This window comes from Megalobrama amblycephala, linkage group LG1, assembly GCF_018812025.1.
Source record: "Megalobrama amblycephala isolate DHTTF-2021 linkage group LG1, ASM1881202v1, whole genome shotgun sequence".
In the NCBI taxonomy this organism is placed as follows: domain Eukaryota; kingdom Metazoa; phylum Chordata; class Actinopteri; order Cypriniformes; family Xenocyprididae; genus Megalobrama; species Megalobrama amblycephala.
In genome coordinates, this window is record NC_063044.1 from 41,941,689 (window position 1) to 41,957,329 (window position 15,641).

At 37.9% G+C, this 15,641-nt stretch overlaps 1 protein-coding gene across 1 annotated transcript in view; it reads left to right on the top strand.

Moving 5' to 3' along the window:
• hs3st2 (heparan sulfate (glucosamine) 3-O-sulfotransferase 2) overlaps positions 1 to 12,544 on the top strand; it is a 36,879-nt gene extending 24,335 nt beyond the window's left edge. The window contains exon 2 of the mRNA XM_048193445.1: positions 11,464 to 12,544. Within this exon, the coding sequence (XP_048049402.1) occupies positions 11,464 to 12,082 (619 nt within the window). The 3' untranslated portion in view covers positions 12,083 to 12,544. The remainder of the gene's footprint in view (positions 1 to 11,463) is intronic.
• Positions 12,545 to 15,641: the final 3,097 nt, after the last annotated feature.

A 15,641-nucleotide genomic window follows, 5' to 3' on the forward strand; every position in this document is an offset into this window, starting at 1 on the left:
CAGGGCTCGGAAAGATAGCTGGAGTAAATGTTACGATGGAAAAGTTCCCCCAGGAATGCTCAGTTTCATACTAGCGGTAATTGTTTTATGTCTTACTTGTTTATGATAGAAATTCAATTAGGAATTAAATGCAAGAGACTGACTTCAAAGTTAATTCAATGGGAAAAGATAAAAATGTTTCCTTTGCTGCACCATGATAAGCGTATTAATTATGTAATTGCAGAGGAATTATGCCAGTGATTAAAATGTTTACATTTTTGGCATGCTTGCTGTTGCTATTAAAATCTTCCCTATTACAGGGTCTTGGCAATTTCAGAACTCTATGTAAACAATTTACATTCAGATTGTCTTTCTATTCTTATGCTAAATAGAATAAAAAAAAGAAAAAAAGAAAGTTGGTTAATGACTGATTAGCATGTTTCCCACCACTGAAAGTGTAGTAACTTTGTTGCATATATATAACCTGTGCTTCCCACAGGTTTGAAATATACTTGCGGTGGTAGCCCGGTGAAAAATCCTTCTATTACCCATGGCACAAAAATGGTCTACTACATGTGACAAACAAATAATGTGTGATTTTTAACAGAATATTTATTAATTGAAATTAATTTGAATTACATAACATACTATTACATTTAATTACATACTAATATTATTTATTATTATGCATTGTAAATTATGCAAAATTACAGCATTTAAATGGTTCTCCTTTTCCTATGTTCTTCTTGCTGTCATATAGTGTCTCTCTCAGTGAATGGGACACAGATTTTACTGGTAAAATATATATAATGAATAATATTTGTGTCAAATAATGTTCTAAGTCTTTTATTCCTGCGGGGGTCTACAATAATTTAATATGAATTAAATGGAAATCAAATTAAATACAATTTATTGTGTAACCAAAAATACCAATAATGCCCAAAAGAAAAAGACAAATCTTAGCATGTGACTTTTAATTATAAACAAGCCCGAAATACATTGAAACTCTTATTTTGAAATGTCAACACAATTGCAGGCTGATCCTTCAGATTCTTACAACCATATAAAACATTTTATATAAAGGTCATAAAGTAGACATTGTAATAATTCATCAACTTGAGTTCATTAGTAATCGCTTGGCATAAATCTGCGCTTTTCATTGATTGAGAATCACTTTGAAGCAGTCTGAAGCGCTGTTGTGCGAGCTTGTAGAACATGCAACAGCGCCACCTTGTGACTTTGCAACATATCCAGTGCGTCTCTGTAGCGCACGTGGGAATGTCAGCGGAAGTAAACAGTTTTGACACACACATAGCGAGCAGGTATGAAACGACTAGGACATTTTCCACTAGTTAATCGATCGCGGGTGGTTTTATTATCTTGCGCGGATATAAAAGTATAAGAGAAAAATGTGTCTCCAAATATACTTGGGCGGCGGTTAATATACCTGAGCGGCCCGCCCAAGTAAAGTCTATCTGTGGGAAGCACTGATATATTTCTCCCATAACCATGATTAAAATTTAGTGTGACTTGTGCCACAAGACCAGACGGGATGACCTTTGTTGCAGTCATGAGCTTTGGGTGCCCCACACCCTGTCCCACACTTTAGTTTGTCCCTCCTCGGATTACTGTTGGTAAATTCTCACCACTGCTGACCGGGAGCAACCCACATGCCTTGTCGTTTCAGAGATACTCTGAGCCAGTCGCGTTGCCGTAACCATTTGGCCCTTGTCATAGTCGCTCAGATCTTTATTCCTGCCCTTTTCTCCTTTATCCAACACATTGATTATAAGAGCTGATTGTTTGCTTACGATCTAATCTACCTAGGCCATAATACCTGGCCTTGTTAGGAGATGATCAACAATATCACTTCACCTGTGACTGGTCATAATGTTTTGGCTCATTAGTGTATATAGGTAACATTTCATTATAGTATAGTAGATTTATTATTGTTATTGTTGAGGGCTCTTAACAGTGTAATGCCAGGTTCAGACTATACAATATTTTTGTCTGCTACGATAGTCACTGTGTCAGATTATGCAATTTTGAATTCCTTGTCATGTCATGGACAAGAAACATGTCAGACTACATGTTGCTTCCTGACCAGTCATCACTTGCCGTCTTTAACCATGTGTGTGATGACATCGAGAAGGCAGAACTAGCGATTGACTTCCGGAAACAAGAATGTAAACAAACAGGCTACCAAAGTGGCATGTTAGCTTAATGCTAATTCTAGTACTCATCGGGATGCTGAATCGTCTCCACTGTCGTTCGCCAGCATTTATCTCTTTTCAGTCTGTCATGGTAATCCCTCAAGGAAACATCAAAAAAGCAAGAGTATTGTTGCCATAGTTCCATGAACCTTTCCTCTATTGCATAATTCCAACTAGCAGCACCAATACCATTGTCTCTCTTTCGTTTCGCCCTGTTTGAAAGCTGTTGACCTACTGGTCAACGTCATAGATGTGAGGACCAAAAAACATTAAACATAAACTGTTGTGAAGTGTCGCAGACGCGGCGTCAATTGTCGTCCACTATGACACACTATAAGAGATGAAACAATTGATTTTTGCGTCCCGACTGCCATTGTTGTTTACGAATCATCACGAGATCCTACGTCAAATGGATCGTGCCAATATCGGGCTGATATCGTGTAGTCTGAACCCGGCATAATTTTTTTGTTACTGCTCAGGATATTCACTATAAAGGCTTGTTCTTCCATCAACCAATCAGCATAATCATTTTCCTGTGAATAATCAGTCACATAGCATTTTAGGCATAGGTGAAAGGCTCAAAAACAGTTCAAGTGACCAGGAATGATGGCAGATTTCAAATCACATACTTCCGCTTGGTCCTGCACCATTGAGATAAATAAAAATACTAACAAGCAGCTTTCTACAGGTTTCATTTTGATCTTCTTAAATAGTGAAAATTAAGGGAAGCTCTAACAGGACTTTACTTTAAATTCAGTTTTACATTTATTTCTTGTTACCATCTAGTTTTATTTCTGCATTAGCCACAAAAATCAAAGCTTTCAGAAAATGTTTTACAAAGTGCCAAGAACTTTTTCCACTTATGGCTACTTCACTGGCTATTCTTCAGTGGACCCAACAGTACGCTTCTGTGCACCACTTTGCAATTAGCACCTCTCTATTCCAGCTTTCAGCTAACTTAGACTTCACTCTTCTCACAAAATTAATTTTCTTCTAAAAGACCAGACTCTTATGCAAGCAACAGAGCACCTGCCAGCCCCTGTCTCAAGACAGCAGATGAGAGACACATTGGTGATGTGATAACAGGCAGAATGGCAAATTCATGGCATCTTTTGATTCTTGCAAACGCAATTAATTAAACTGCAAGTACAGAGGTAGGCAAAGGCGCAAAGACAAAATAAATTTACAGCTTGGACCGAAATCTTGGACACGCAATTTGAAAGAAATGCCTTTTCCATGCAATTTAATAATAATTTCACAAAAATATTCACATAATAATTTTCATTCAGTGAGGAAAATTATAGTGCCCTTCATTTCAGTTGAATAAACCATAAATTCTTCCTTAGTGATGCATGAAATATTACAATTTGCAAGGAAAATGAAGGCTGGTGCTACAACTTCAATATGACAGATTCAGAAAAAAATATATATTTTTTTTTTTTTGTGAGTGCATTTTTGATGGACGTCTGGAAAGAAATACACGTTTGATTGTGTAACTGAAGTATGCATTGCGTCAGGGTGTGATTGGTGCTATGCATTCAGACACACAATAAAGTTGTTTAGTGGGTGAAGCTCCATTGCACCGTATGCAAGATTAATGGCTGCCTCTGGCCCTGAACCTCTAAGGCTAACAGAGACACCCTGGACAGCAGTGCACCATTTATAAATCAAGCTAAATGGATCAATATTTTCAGGACTATGGAGGTAAAGTATAGCAACTCCTGCTTTAGGATAGCCCATTATGAATCGCGGATGAGTCTGAAGCTGGTGGAAACTCGAGGTTATTCTCTGACCCCTGTGTTCCATACAATAAGACGGTCAATAAAATTTTCATCTTTATTACAGTCTTTCATTAAGATTTAAATTCTTAAACCTCACTAATCCTGTCTTATAGCTGTAATTCTCAATTTAATGGATGAACGCTGATGTAATCACATAAAAAGTTCATTTATAGCTCTGGTTTAATATCGTCTCAGGGAAAAATATAAAGGATTTGTAAATGTAGCAAAAATCTCAATATCAACTAATGTTGATATCTTACAAGTTTACTTGATCGATCATATGTGACCACAAAACCAGTCATAAGTCGCACGGGTATATTTGTAGCAATAGCCAACAATACATTGTATGGGTCAAAATTAATGATTTTTCTTTTATGCCAAAAATCATTAGGATATTAAGTAAAGATCATGTTTCTTGCCAAAAATTTATCTTTGTAAGTAATATGCATTGCTAAGGACTTTATTTGGACAACTTTAAAGGCGATTTTCTCAATATTTAGATTTTTTTGCACCCTCAGATTCCAGATATTCAAATAGTTGTATCTCTGCCAAATATTGTCCTATCCTAACAAACCAAACATCAATGGAAAGCTTATTTATTCAGCTTTCAGATTATGTGTAAATCACAATTGACCCTTATGACTCGTTTTGTGGTCCAGGGTCACATATAAAGTACATTAGCAGGGAGCTTGTGTGTTAAATATAACATACAGCATATGTTTCGTTTATATATGTTATTATTTATTTAGCCTGTTTGCCAAATTGATTCAGTGAGGGAGAAAGGACAGGAAATTATGCTGATAAAGCAAAGGAACAGAATTGGGAAATCCAGGTTTGAGCTCATATCTCAAAGTATTAAAACAAGCACCATGTCTCATTGTGCATTAATTGCTATGACACAGATCCAACATATTTGTGTAAATATGAGTGAAAAAAAATATTTCAGTAGGGCATTTCAACACAATCTCATGACAATCTGTAACTATTTTACATTTTGGCAAATTGCTGGCTAATTCCTGTCAGTTCTTACGATATCATTTGATATCAAGTTTTCATACAATCTGTTTACATCCCAGTGATGGTTATATTTAGAGGTGGAACTTCATGTTTACTTTTTTTTTTTCCTAAAAATCATACATTTCCGTACAAATCCCCCACATTTTCTTGTGAGATCGGGTTGGACCTTTACACCGTGCACACCAGACGCAAGCGGTGCAATGCGACAAAAGCAAATAAAAACCATTATAATCAGTGATGGTGTCTACACTAGATGCGATGCAACACAACAAAATCCAGACAACAGACCGATGCTCCGTTCTATTTCTGACGGACTTCAAGCTCTCATGCTACTTCTGACACGAAGAACAAATGGATTTGGAATAGTCGTTTTGTCGCATCCAGCGTCAGCCTCAAGCTGTCAAAATATACAGTTTTTTTTTTTTTTTTTTTTTTTTTTGTCGCAATGTGACAGAATCAGCTGACTGTATGAAAGGGTGACAAAATGATAAAAAAGCTGATAAAATGATTACAGAAAAGGGTGAGTTTAAGCAACCAAAATGATTGGAGGAAGGGGCAGGTTTAAGTGGACAAAATGATTGGAGAAATGGGTGAGTTCAAGTGGACTTTAGACTTGTTCGATTTCATGCAACGCTGTGCAGACCGATCGGCGGCTGACTTGAAGCAGTGCATGCAGATTAGAAATTCTGTCCAACTTGAGACAGCGCCAATGCCACATGACTGTGACACATGGCATCAAAGTACCGCGAGAGTGATTCGAGAGTAGTCGGCTGAGTCAGCCAGCACAGCTTCTCCAGAGCGGCTGCACGAGCTGTTTCATGATTGTCAGGATTCAACACATGACAACAATCACGTGTGTTTCGTGTTTATTTCATGTTTATTCTTCAGTTCTACTAATGCTCACAAATCTGTATTTTTTAACAGTAAAAACTCTTTCTTGTAGTCTCAATGTTATATTGTGTCATGTTTATCAATAAAACTGATAAAAACGTAGACCCCACTTTTTGTTATTTAAATAGTATATGCTTATGTTAAACTTTATTAATGCTTGTACAAACAGACGGAGTATTAAGCAATACATAAAGTGCTGAATGAAATGCCTCTGAAACATCTGTGTATTTGACAAATATTGCTTTTATTTCACTTAAGCTGTGATAAAGTATGCAAATGCAGCGCGAGCATCACTACGGGAAGCAGAAAGTGTCTGACTTCACGTCTCCGTTTTCATCTCCGCCCCGACGCAACGTGGCAAATGATTGGAGAAAGGGCGGGTTTAAGAGGACAAAATTATTGGAGAAAGGGCGGGTTTAAGAGGACAAAATGATTGAGAAAGAGGCGGGTTTAAGAAGACAAAATGATTGAGAAAGAGGCGGGTTTAAGCGGACAAAATGATTGAGAAAGAGGCGGGTTTAAGAGGACAAAATGATTGAGAAAGGGCGGGTTTAAGAGGACAAAATGATTGAGAAAGGGCGGGTTTAAGAGGACAAAATGATTGGAGAAAGGGCGGGTTTAAGAGGACAAAATGATTGGAGAAAGGGCGGGTTTAAGAGGACAAAATGATTGAGAAAGAGGCGTGTTTAAGAGGACAAAATGATTGAGAAAGGGCGGGTTTAAGAGGACAAAATGATTGAGAAAGGGCGGGTTTAAGAGGACAAAATGATTGGAGAAAGGGCGGGTTTAAGAAGACAAAATGATTGAGAAAGAGGCGTGTTTAAGAGGACAAAATGATTGAGAAAGAGGCGGGTTTAAGAAGACAAAATGATTGGAGAAAGGGCGGGTTTAAGAGGACAAAATGATTGAGAAAGAGGTGTGTTTAAGAGGACAAAATGATTGGAGAAAGGGCGGGTTTAAGAGGACAAAATGATTGGAGAAAGAGGCAGGTTTAAGAGGACAAAATGATTGAGAAAGGGCGGGTTTAAGAGGACAAAATTATTGAGAAAGGGCGGGTTTAAGAGGACAAAATGATTGGAGAAAGGGCGGGTTTAAGAAGACAAAATGATTGGAGAAAGGGCGGGTTTAAGAGGACAAAATGATTGAGAAAGAGGCGTGTTTAAGAGGACAAAATGATTGAGAAAGAGGCGGGTTTAAGAAGACAAAATGATTGGAGAAAGGGCGGGTTTAAGAGGACAAAATGATTGAGAAAGAGGTGTGTTTAAGAAGACAAAATGATTGGAGAAAGGATGGGTTTAAGAGGACAAAATGATTGAGAAAGAGGTGTGTTTAAGAGGACAAAATGATTGGAGAAAGGGCGGGTTTAAGAGGACAAAATGATTGGAGAAAGGGCGGGTTTAAGAGGACAAAATGATTGGAGAAAGGGCGGGTTTAAGAAGACAAAATGATTGGAGAAAGGGCGGGTTTAAGAGGACAAAATGATTGAGAAAGAGGCGTGTTTAAGCGGACAAAATGATTGAGAAAGGGCGGGTTTAAGAGGACAAAATGATTGAGAAAGGGCGGGTTTAAGAGGACAAAATGATTGAGAAAGGGCGGGTTTAAGAGGACAAAATGATTGGAGAAAGGGCGGGTTTAAGAAGACAAAATGATTGGAGAAAAGGCGGGTTTAAGAGGACAAAATGATTGAGAAAGAGGCGTGTTTAAGAGGACAAAATGATTGAGAAAGGGCGGGTTTAAGAGGACAAAATGATTGAGAAAGGGCGGGTTTAAGAGGACAAAATGATTGAGAAAGAGGCGTGTTTAAGAGGACAAAATGATTGAGAAAGAGGCGGGTTTAAGAAGACAAAATGATTGGAGAAAGGGCGGGTTTAAGAGGACAAAATGATTGAGAAAGAGGTGTGTTTAAGAGGACAAAATGATTGGAGAAGGGGGGGTTTAAGAGGACAAAATGATTGGAGAAAGGGCGGGTTTAAGAGGACAAAATGATTGGAGAAAAAGGGGGGTTTAAGAGGACAAAATGATTGAGAAAGGGCGGGTTTAAGAGGACAAAATGATTGAGAAAGGGCGGGTTTAAGAAGACAAAATGATTGAGAAAGGGCGGGTTTAAGAAGACAAAATGATTGAGAAAGGGCGGGTTTAAGAAGACAAAATGATTGGAGAAAGGGCGGGTTTAAGAGGACAAAATGATTGAGAAAGGGCGGGTTTAAGAGGACAAAATGATTGAGAAAGGGCGGGTTTAAGAAGACAAAATGATTGAGAAAGGGCGGGTTTAAGAAGACAAAATGATTGGAGAAAGGGCGGGTTTAAGAGGACAAAATGATTGAGAAAGAGGCGGGTTTAAGAGGACAAAATGATTGAGAAAGGGCGGGTTTAAGAGGACAAAATGATTGGAGAAAAGGCGGGTTTATGCGGACAAAATGATTGAGAAAGAGGCAGGTTTAAGAGGACAAAATGATTGAGAAAGATGCGGGTTTAAGAGGACAAAATGATTGAGAAAGAGGCGGGTTTAAGAGGACAAAATGATTGAGAAAGGGCGGGTTTAAGAGGACAAAATGATTGAGAAAGAGGTGTGTTTAAGAGGACAAAATGATTGGAGAAAGGGCGGGTTTAAGAGGACAAAATGATTGGAGAAAGGGCGGGTTTAAGAGGACAAAATGATTGGAGAAAGGGCGGGTTTAAGAAGACAAAATGATTGGAGAAAGGGCGGGTTTAAGAGGACAAAATGATTGAGAAAGAGGCGTGTTTAAGAGGACAAAATGATTGAGAAAGAGGCGGGTTTAAGAAGACAAAATGATTGGAGAAAGGGCGGGTTTAAGAGGACAAAATGATTGAGAAAGAGGTGTGTTTAAGAAGACAAAATGATTGGAGAAAGGGTGGGTTTAAGAGGACAAAATGATTGAGAAAGAGGTGTGTTTAAGAGGACAAAATGATTGGAGAAAGGGAGGGGGTTTAAGAGGACAAAATGATTGGAGAAAGGGCGGGTTTAAGAGGACAAAATGATTGGAGAAAGGGCGGGTTTAAGAGGACAAAATGATTGAGAAAGACGGGTTTAAGAGGACAAAATGATTGAGAAAGGGGGTTTAAGAGGACAAAATGATTGAGAAAGGGCGGGTTTAAGAGGACAAAATGATTGAGAAAGGGCGGGTTTAAGAAGACAAAATGATTGGAGAAAGGGCGGGTTTAAGAAGACAAAATGATTGAGAAAGGGCGGGTTTAAGAGGACAAAATGATTGAGAAAGAGGCGGGTTTAAGAGGACAAAATGATTGAGAAAGGGCGGGTTTAAGAGGACAAAATGATTGGAGAAAAGGCGGGTTTATGAGGACAAAATGATTGAGAAAGAGGCGGGTTTAAGAGGACAAAATGATTGAGAAAGAGGCGGGTTTAAGAGGACAAAATGATTGAGAAAGAGGCGGGTTTAAGAGGACAAAATGATTGAGAAAGGGCGGGTTTAAGAGGACAAAATGATTGAGAAAGGCGGGTTTAAGAGGACAAAATGATTGGAGAAAAGGCGGGTTTATGCGGACAAAATGATTGAGAAAGAGGCGGGTTTAATGAGGACAAAATGATTGAGAAAGGGCGGGTTTAAGAGGACAAAATGATTGAGAAAGGGCGGGTTTAAGAAGACAAAATGATTGGAGAAAGGGCGGGTTTAAGAGGACAAAATGATTGAGAAAGGGCGGGTTTAAGAGGACAAAATGATTGGAGAAAGGGCGGGTTTAAGAGACAAAATGATTGAGAAAGGGCGGGTTTAAGAAGACAAAATGATTGAGATAGGGCGGGTTTAAGAGGACAAAATGATTGAGAAAGAGGCGGGTTTAAGAGGACAAAATGATTGAGAAAGGGCGGGTTTAAGAGGACAAAATGATTGGAGAAAAGGCGGGTTTAAGAGGACAAAATGATTGAGAAAAGGCGGGTTTATGAGGACAAAATGATTGAGAAAGAGGCGGGTTTAAGAGGACAAAATGATTGAGAAAGAGGCGGGTTTAAGAGGACAAAATGATTGAGAAAGAGGCGGGTTTAAGAGGACAAAATGATTGAGAAAGGGCGGGTTTAAGAGGACAAAATGATTGGAGAAAAGGCGGGTTTATGCGGACAAAATGATTGAGAAAGAGGCGGGTTTAAGAGGACAAAATGATTGAATAAAAAGGGCGCGTTTAAGAGGACAAAATGATTGAGAAAGAGGCGGGTTTAAGATGACAAAATGATTGGAAAAAGGTTTGAGTTTAAGTGGACAAAATGGCATACCATCCGGCATACCTCAGCAGAGAGAAGGCTGTCATTTTACCGGAAGATGCATTTATTATATTTTAATTAAAATTTCTGGACTATTTTTTTTTTTAATGTATATGAATCGTTCACATCAAGATCAATAACATCCATTTAGAAAATATATAGGGTCAATTCCCATTTCATTCCGACTTAAAGGTGCTATTACCAATATTAGCCATTTTGCTATCTTGCACCACTGAATTATACTGTCCCCTCTTTCGAAAAATCCATGTATAGACGTGTTAGCACTAAAAATGACTTCAGAGCATTTTGTCTCGCTAAACAGTAACATCCTACATTCAGATAGCAGTTTTTCTGCCTATAGGGCTATCACAGAAATGAGTGTGATTTCTCAAGACACCTGATATCTGTTAGGTAAGAGGGAAGTTTTCTGCGTGTCATTCCATAAAACTTGCTTACGGCAATATTAATACGCTTACTCCTTCAAAGAGGTTGACAGGGCAGCCAGCTATCTGCTACAACAACAGAGCTGTGACCGAGTGGATATCACCTTATGTAGTTCATCAGTTCAATTCAGAACAACTCTAAAGTTGGACTCGATGGTTTCATGAAGAAACTTGAGAAAATAATGACCTATTTCGCATGTCCCAGATTTGCCAAAGCCTTTCTCTCTATTGTGCATCTGTAATGCAGGTGATGGTGATTTATGAGCAGGAGTAAAGGATGTGCCTGAGATTTGATAATTTCCCCATACCCTTCAGCATCACACTCACCCAGGAGATAAGAGACTGGAAATACTGGCTGCGAGTATTAAAACCTCATGTGGGAGCTCTGATTATTTTGTCACTTTCTGTAACTGAATTCCTATTTGTCATGCTGGAGTCTACACTAATCTGAGTGGTGACCACACTACACAAGCTATCTCACTATTTCCTCACAAGGCTGTGAAAAGAAAATAGCAGTGTTGTAGTTTCACCAAATAAATTTAATACATTTTAACATGTTCTGAGGAAATGTGACTGTGGTTGCAAGATGCTTGCTTACTCAAGTCAAAAGAGAGGTTCATCCTTCAATGTATATCTATAGATACCCCCCCCCCCCCCTTATTTTATTGTTTGCCAGACTGCTTGGAAAAGCAATAGCACACCCCAACAATTTGATGTATCATTCATGTCTGTAGGGACATTAGTAGAGAGTTCCATGCTGAATTGTAATACTTTTTTTTATTATTGTTTTGCTCATATTTACCAAAGGTGCCAATATTAGTGTAGGTGGCTGAAGTGAAAAGCCACCATCATGAACCTTACCCATGCTATTCCATTCATTTTGATTAATATTTCTGTTTTCACAGGGGCCTTATGCCACGGACTTTGGACAGCCAAATCACCATGGAGAAAACGCCGAGTTACTTTGTGACACGGGAGGCACCGCGACGCATCTCGAACATGTCTCGTGAAACAAAGCTGATTGTTGTAGTGCGAAACCCGGTCACGAGGGCGATCTCCGACTACACACAGACCCTGTCAAAGAAGCCCGACATCCCCTCTTTTGAGGAACTAGCATTCAAGAACAGGAGTCAAGGCATCGTGGACACCTCCTGGAACGCCATCCGCATAGGCATGTACATCCTACACCTGGAGAACTGGCTGCAATACTTCCGTCTGTCACAGATTCATTTCGTCAGCGGGGAGCGGCTCATCACGGATCCGGCCGGAGAGCTGGGCCGGGTGCAGGACTTCCTGGGGCTCAAACGTATCATCACAGACAAGCACTTCTACTTCAACCGAACAAAAGGCTTCCCGTGCCTGAAGAAGCCGGAAAGCAGCAGCCAGCCCCGCTGCCTGGGCAAGTCCAAGGGCAGAACTCACGTTCAGATTGACCAGGAAGTCATTGAGCAGCTTAGAGAATTTTATAGGCCATTTAATGTGAAATTTTATGAAATGGTGGGTCATGACTTCAGATGGGACTGAGGAGGAGGACCTTGGTGAAACCAACCTTGCTCTTCTGATGATGAGTATGTCTTCAAAGGATTTGTTCATCCAAAAATTAAAATTTGGTCATCATTTACTCACCCTAACATTGTTCCAAACCTGTATGACTTTCTTTCTTCTGTGGAGCATAAAAGAAGATATTTAGAAGAATGTGCTGGTTGCTGTTTACTCATTTTCCATAACAGCTTTTATAATACTTTTATGGTGTTTTTACACCCTTTTTAAAGCTTGAAAGCTCCAGTTTATTATATATGCACTACTGTTTAAAAGGTTTTTTTTGTCAGTAAGTTTTTTTTTAAAAGAAATATGTTTCTTAAGCAGAAACTCAGCATATTTTAATGATTTCTGAAGGATCATGTGACACTGAATACTAGAGTAATGATGCTGAAAATTCAGCTTTGACATCACAGGAATAAACTAGATTTTAAAATATATTTTAAAATAGACAACAGTTCTTTTAAACCATAATAATATTTCACAATATTACTGTTTAACTGTATTACTGTGTGATCAAATAAATGCAGAAGTCATAAGAGACTTCTTTCAAAAACAAACAAAAAAAAAATAAAATAATAATCTTACTGACCACACATTTTTGAAAGGTGGTAGAGTTTAAACCGGTTTGGAGGGTGAGTAAATGATGACAAAATGTTGTGATGCCAAAATTGTAATTTTTGGTAGAACTATCCATTTGAATCAGTTTGCAGGATGAAATGAAACAGAACACCTCAAACTAATTAAGACCCAGTGCTCTTAATATATTAAAAAGATAAAATATGGGCAAAAAAACAAAGATGTATGTACTGTAGCTCAAGAGACTTTGCCTTTGACATGAAATGCTTTAATACATTTAGAACTCGTGCAAGGTCATTAAACGAACCGAATAAGTGAGAAGCTCTTGTTCAGTGTCACAGTGTTTGATATGCACAGCATTTGTTTCATTCATTGCCCTCCTGTTACTGTTTAAAACACTAAACCAAGTCAATCATCTTGATATGAAATAGAAACCCGTAAAGCATACAGTGACTGCTGAGGTGTGTCATTACGTTTATCTCACAAAATGTAACACAGAAAAACAAATTAAACACATCCTAAAGAACCACATTCACTTTCATCCTCATTGCAGTATGAGAAGTTAATTCAAGTTCTTAAGATCAATGGAAACTTAGTTAAAGGGGTCATGATGTGGATTTTTTCATTGTTCCTTGAGGTTCACTTATAATGTTATCAAGTTTTTTGCACAAAATAAAAATAGGCCTATATATGCGGAAAAAAATATTTTCAACCTTCATTCGGACCTCTGTCTGAAATAATCAGCAGCTACTTTAAGGCTTGTCAGTAAACCATCACTGTTATGATTGGCTAACGTCATTGCGTAGGAAACAGTATCAGCACCCACTCGCTATTGCATGTGTTTTGAAAACCTTGTCCATATAAAATCATTTACTTGTGCTTTGTGATACAGCTGCGGTCAGATCTTTCATCTTTCAACAAAAGTTTTTTTTTCCATTACACTGTGCCTCATTTACAAAACAAAATGCTCCGAACAAACATGTCTCAAAACTTGTCTCCTCATTTAAAAAAAAATGGCACAGTGCTTTGGTTAAAATCCATAAATAAGACAAATATTGTAGGTTTACTCATCTAATGGATGTTTATCTTTCATCTTTTATGTACAGTGATGTCCTGTATTATGAATGCAGTATTTGCAGCATTTTGTTTGAAGCAGGGCCTCAGTCTATCTGTCAGAGTGATAAATCAAGCATTAGTCCTTTAAAACACATCTGTGTGCTCTGAAAAGGTCTACCATTGATTTGCTATGATCATGAAGGAGGAAACAGCGCAATTACTGGTAGAGGCCAGTTTAACCTTCAAAGTAAATACCGAGAAATAAACAGACAGAGCTGAAAATGTCATGAACTTTGAGCTTTTCAGAAGCATCTTGTACCCTAGCCTTAATAAGTAATGTCAACAAAGTCAGGTATGTCTTGTCTGCCTGTCAGAGATGGTTGGAGAGTGTGAAAGTACATTAGGGTGTTATTCTTGTGCTTTTAAATGGCATATAAAAGCATCTCACTTAATGGTCAGCCAATATGGAGTTTTCAATGGCTGATGCAGACAGTAATATCTAGAGATGCAGTGACTGATGCATCTCAACTAGCACTCAAGAATCCATATTTTACCAATGACAAGGATAATTAAGATGAATTTAATTTAGATTTAAATTCAGATGAGTAGCTAGTGCTGGATGTTTAGTGCACAATTTCAGCCATTTTACTGACTTTTGCCATTTTTCTAACCCGGTCCATAATTACACATCCGCCAAGTAATGCTCCCTTAATTTTTTTTCTTGCTGAGCAAAACCTCTCTCTATTGGGTGGATAGTTCAACCACCTGAGCAAAAACATCCCTTATACTAGCGTACCGTACACACAAAAAGTGCTTACATCATCCAGTTGCAAAATTAAAGTGCTATTTCTATTTTATTTGACCCCTGATTTGTTCTAAAAACAAGCAGTTAATTCAGAATATAGTCCTATAATAATATGAAAGCAAATTAAAGCATTTAAACTTTAAATAGGCTAGAAAATAATTTCAGGAAATTTTTTATAGTCATCTAAACACCCCTGAAACACACACACACACACACACACACAACCTAGCTGAAGTATTTAACTGAGGTATTTTGAATTTATAGTACACCTGTAAATGTGTCAGAGTTTTGTTACTGCACTGCGTAATTCATCCGTTATTTCTGCTACTTCATCAAGCCACTCTTCTTTAAATCATGATGACTTTTTTTTCTCATGTCTTTGCATTTGTGATATCTCTCTCTCCTATTGAACTTATTTGTACCGCAAGCAGTGTTGGGAGTAACGCATTACAAGTAATGTGTATTATGTAATCAGATTACTTTTTAAAGTAACTAGTAAAGTAATGCATTACTTTTAAATTCACAACAAAATATCTGAGTTACTTTTTCAAATAAGTAATGCAAGTTACTTTGTTTTCCCTTTTATTGACTGTCCTGTCCCCATGTTGAGAAAAATCGGGAGTAAGTGTGGAGGTGTGTGCGCTGTGAACATGATGCTTATTGTAGTTCTAGACTAAATGTGAACATACATTTACTCATCTCAGTTTCACAGAACAGTATTCCTCAAAATTAATAAAAACAGTTAAATGCAAACTCGCAAACTCACAAATCTGCAATAATTAAATATTTTAAATAACACAAATATACTTCATGTATGTAATCACACTTTATTACCCAATGTCTTTGCTACTGGCCTTCGATTATCCAATTCAACTGAATTGATTTAATCAATATCAATTTAATTAAACATCACATTGTGTTTCATTATTTGTTTTTATTCATGGAGTAGGAATGTTTAACTTCCTTTTCCTGCATTTTATTCTTCTTCAATCCAGAATGGCAGCACAGCTGAAAGGTTTGTCTGAGCAGCGCCCTCTACTGTACAGGTGTAAATATGCATTTTCTTTAGCCTGAGGCTTATTCATTTCAATTTTAGTGCAAAAG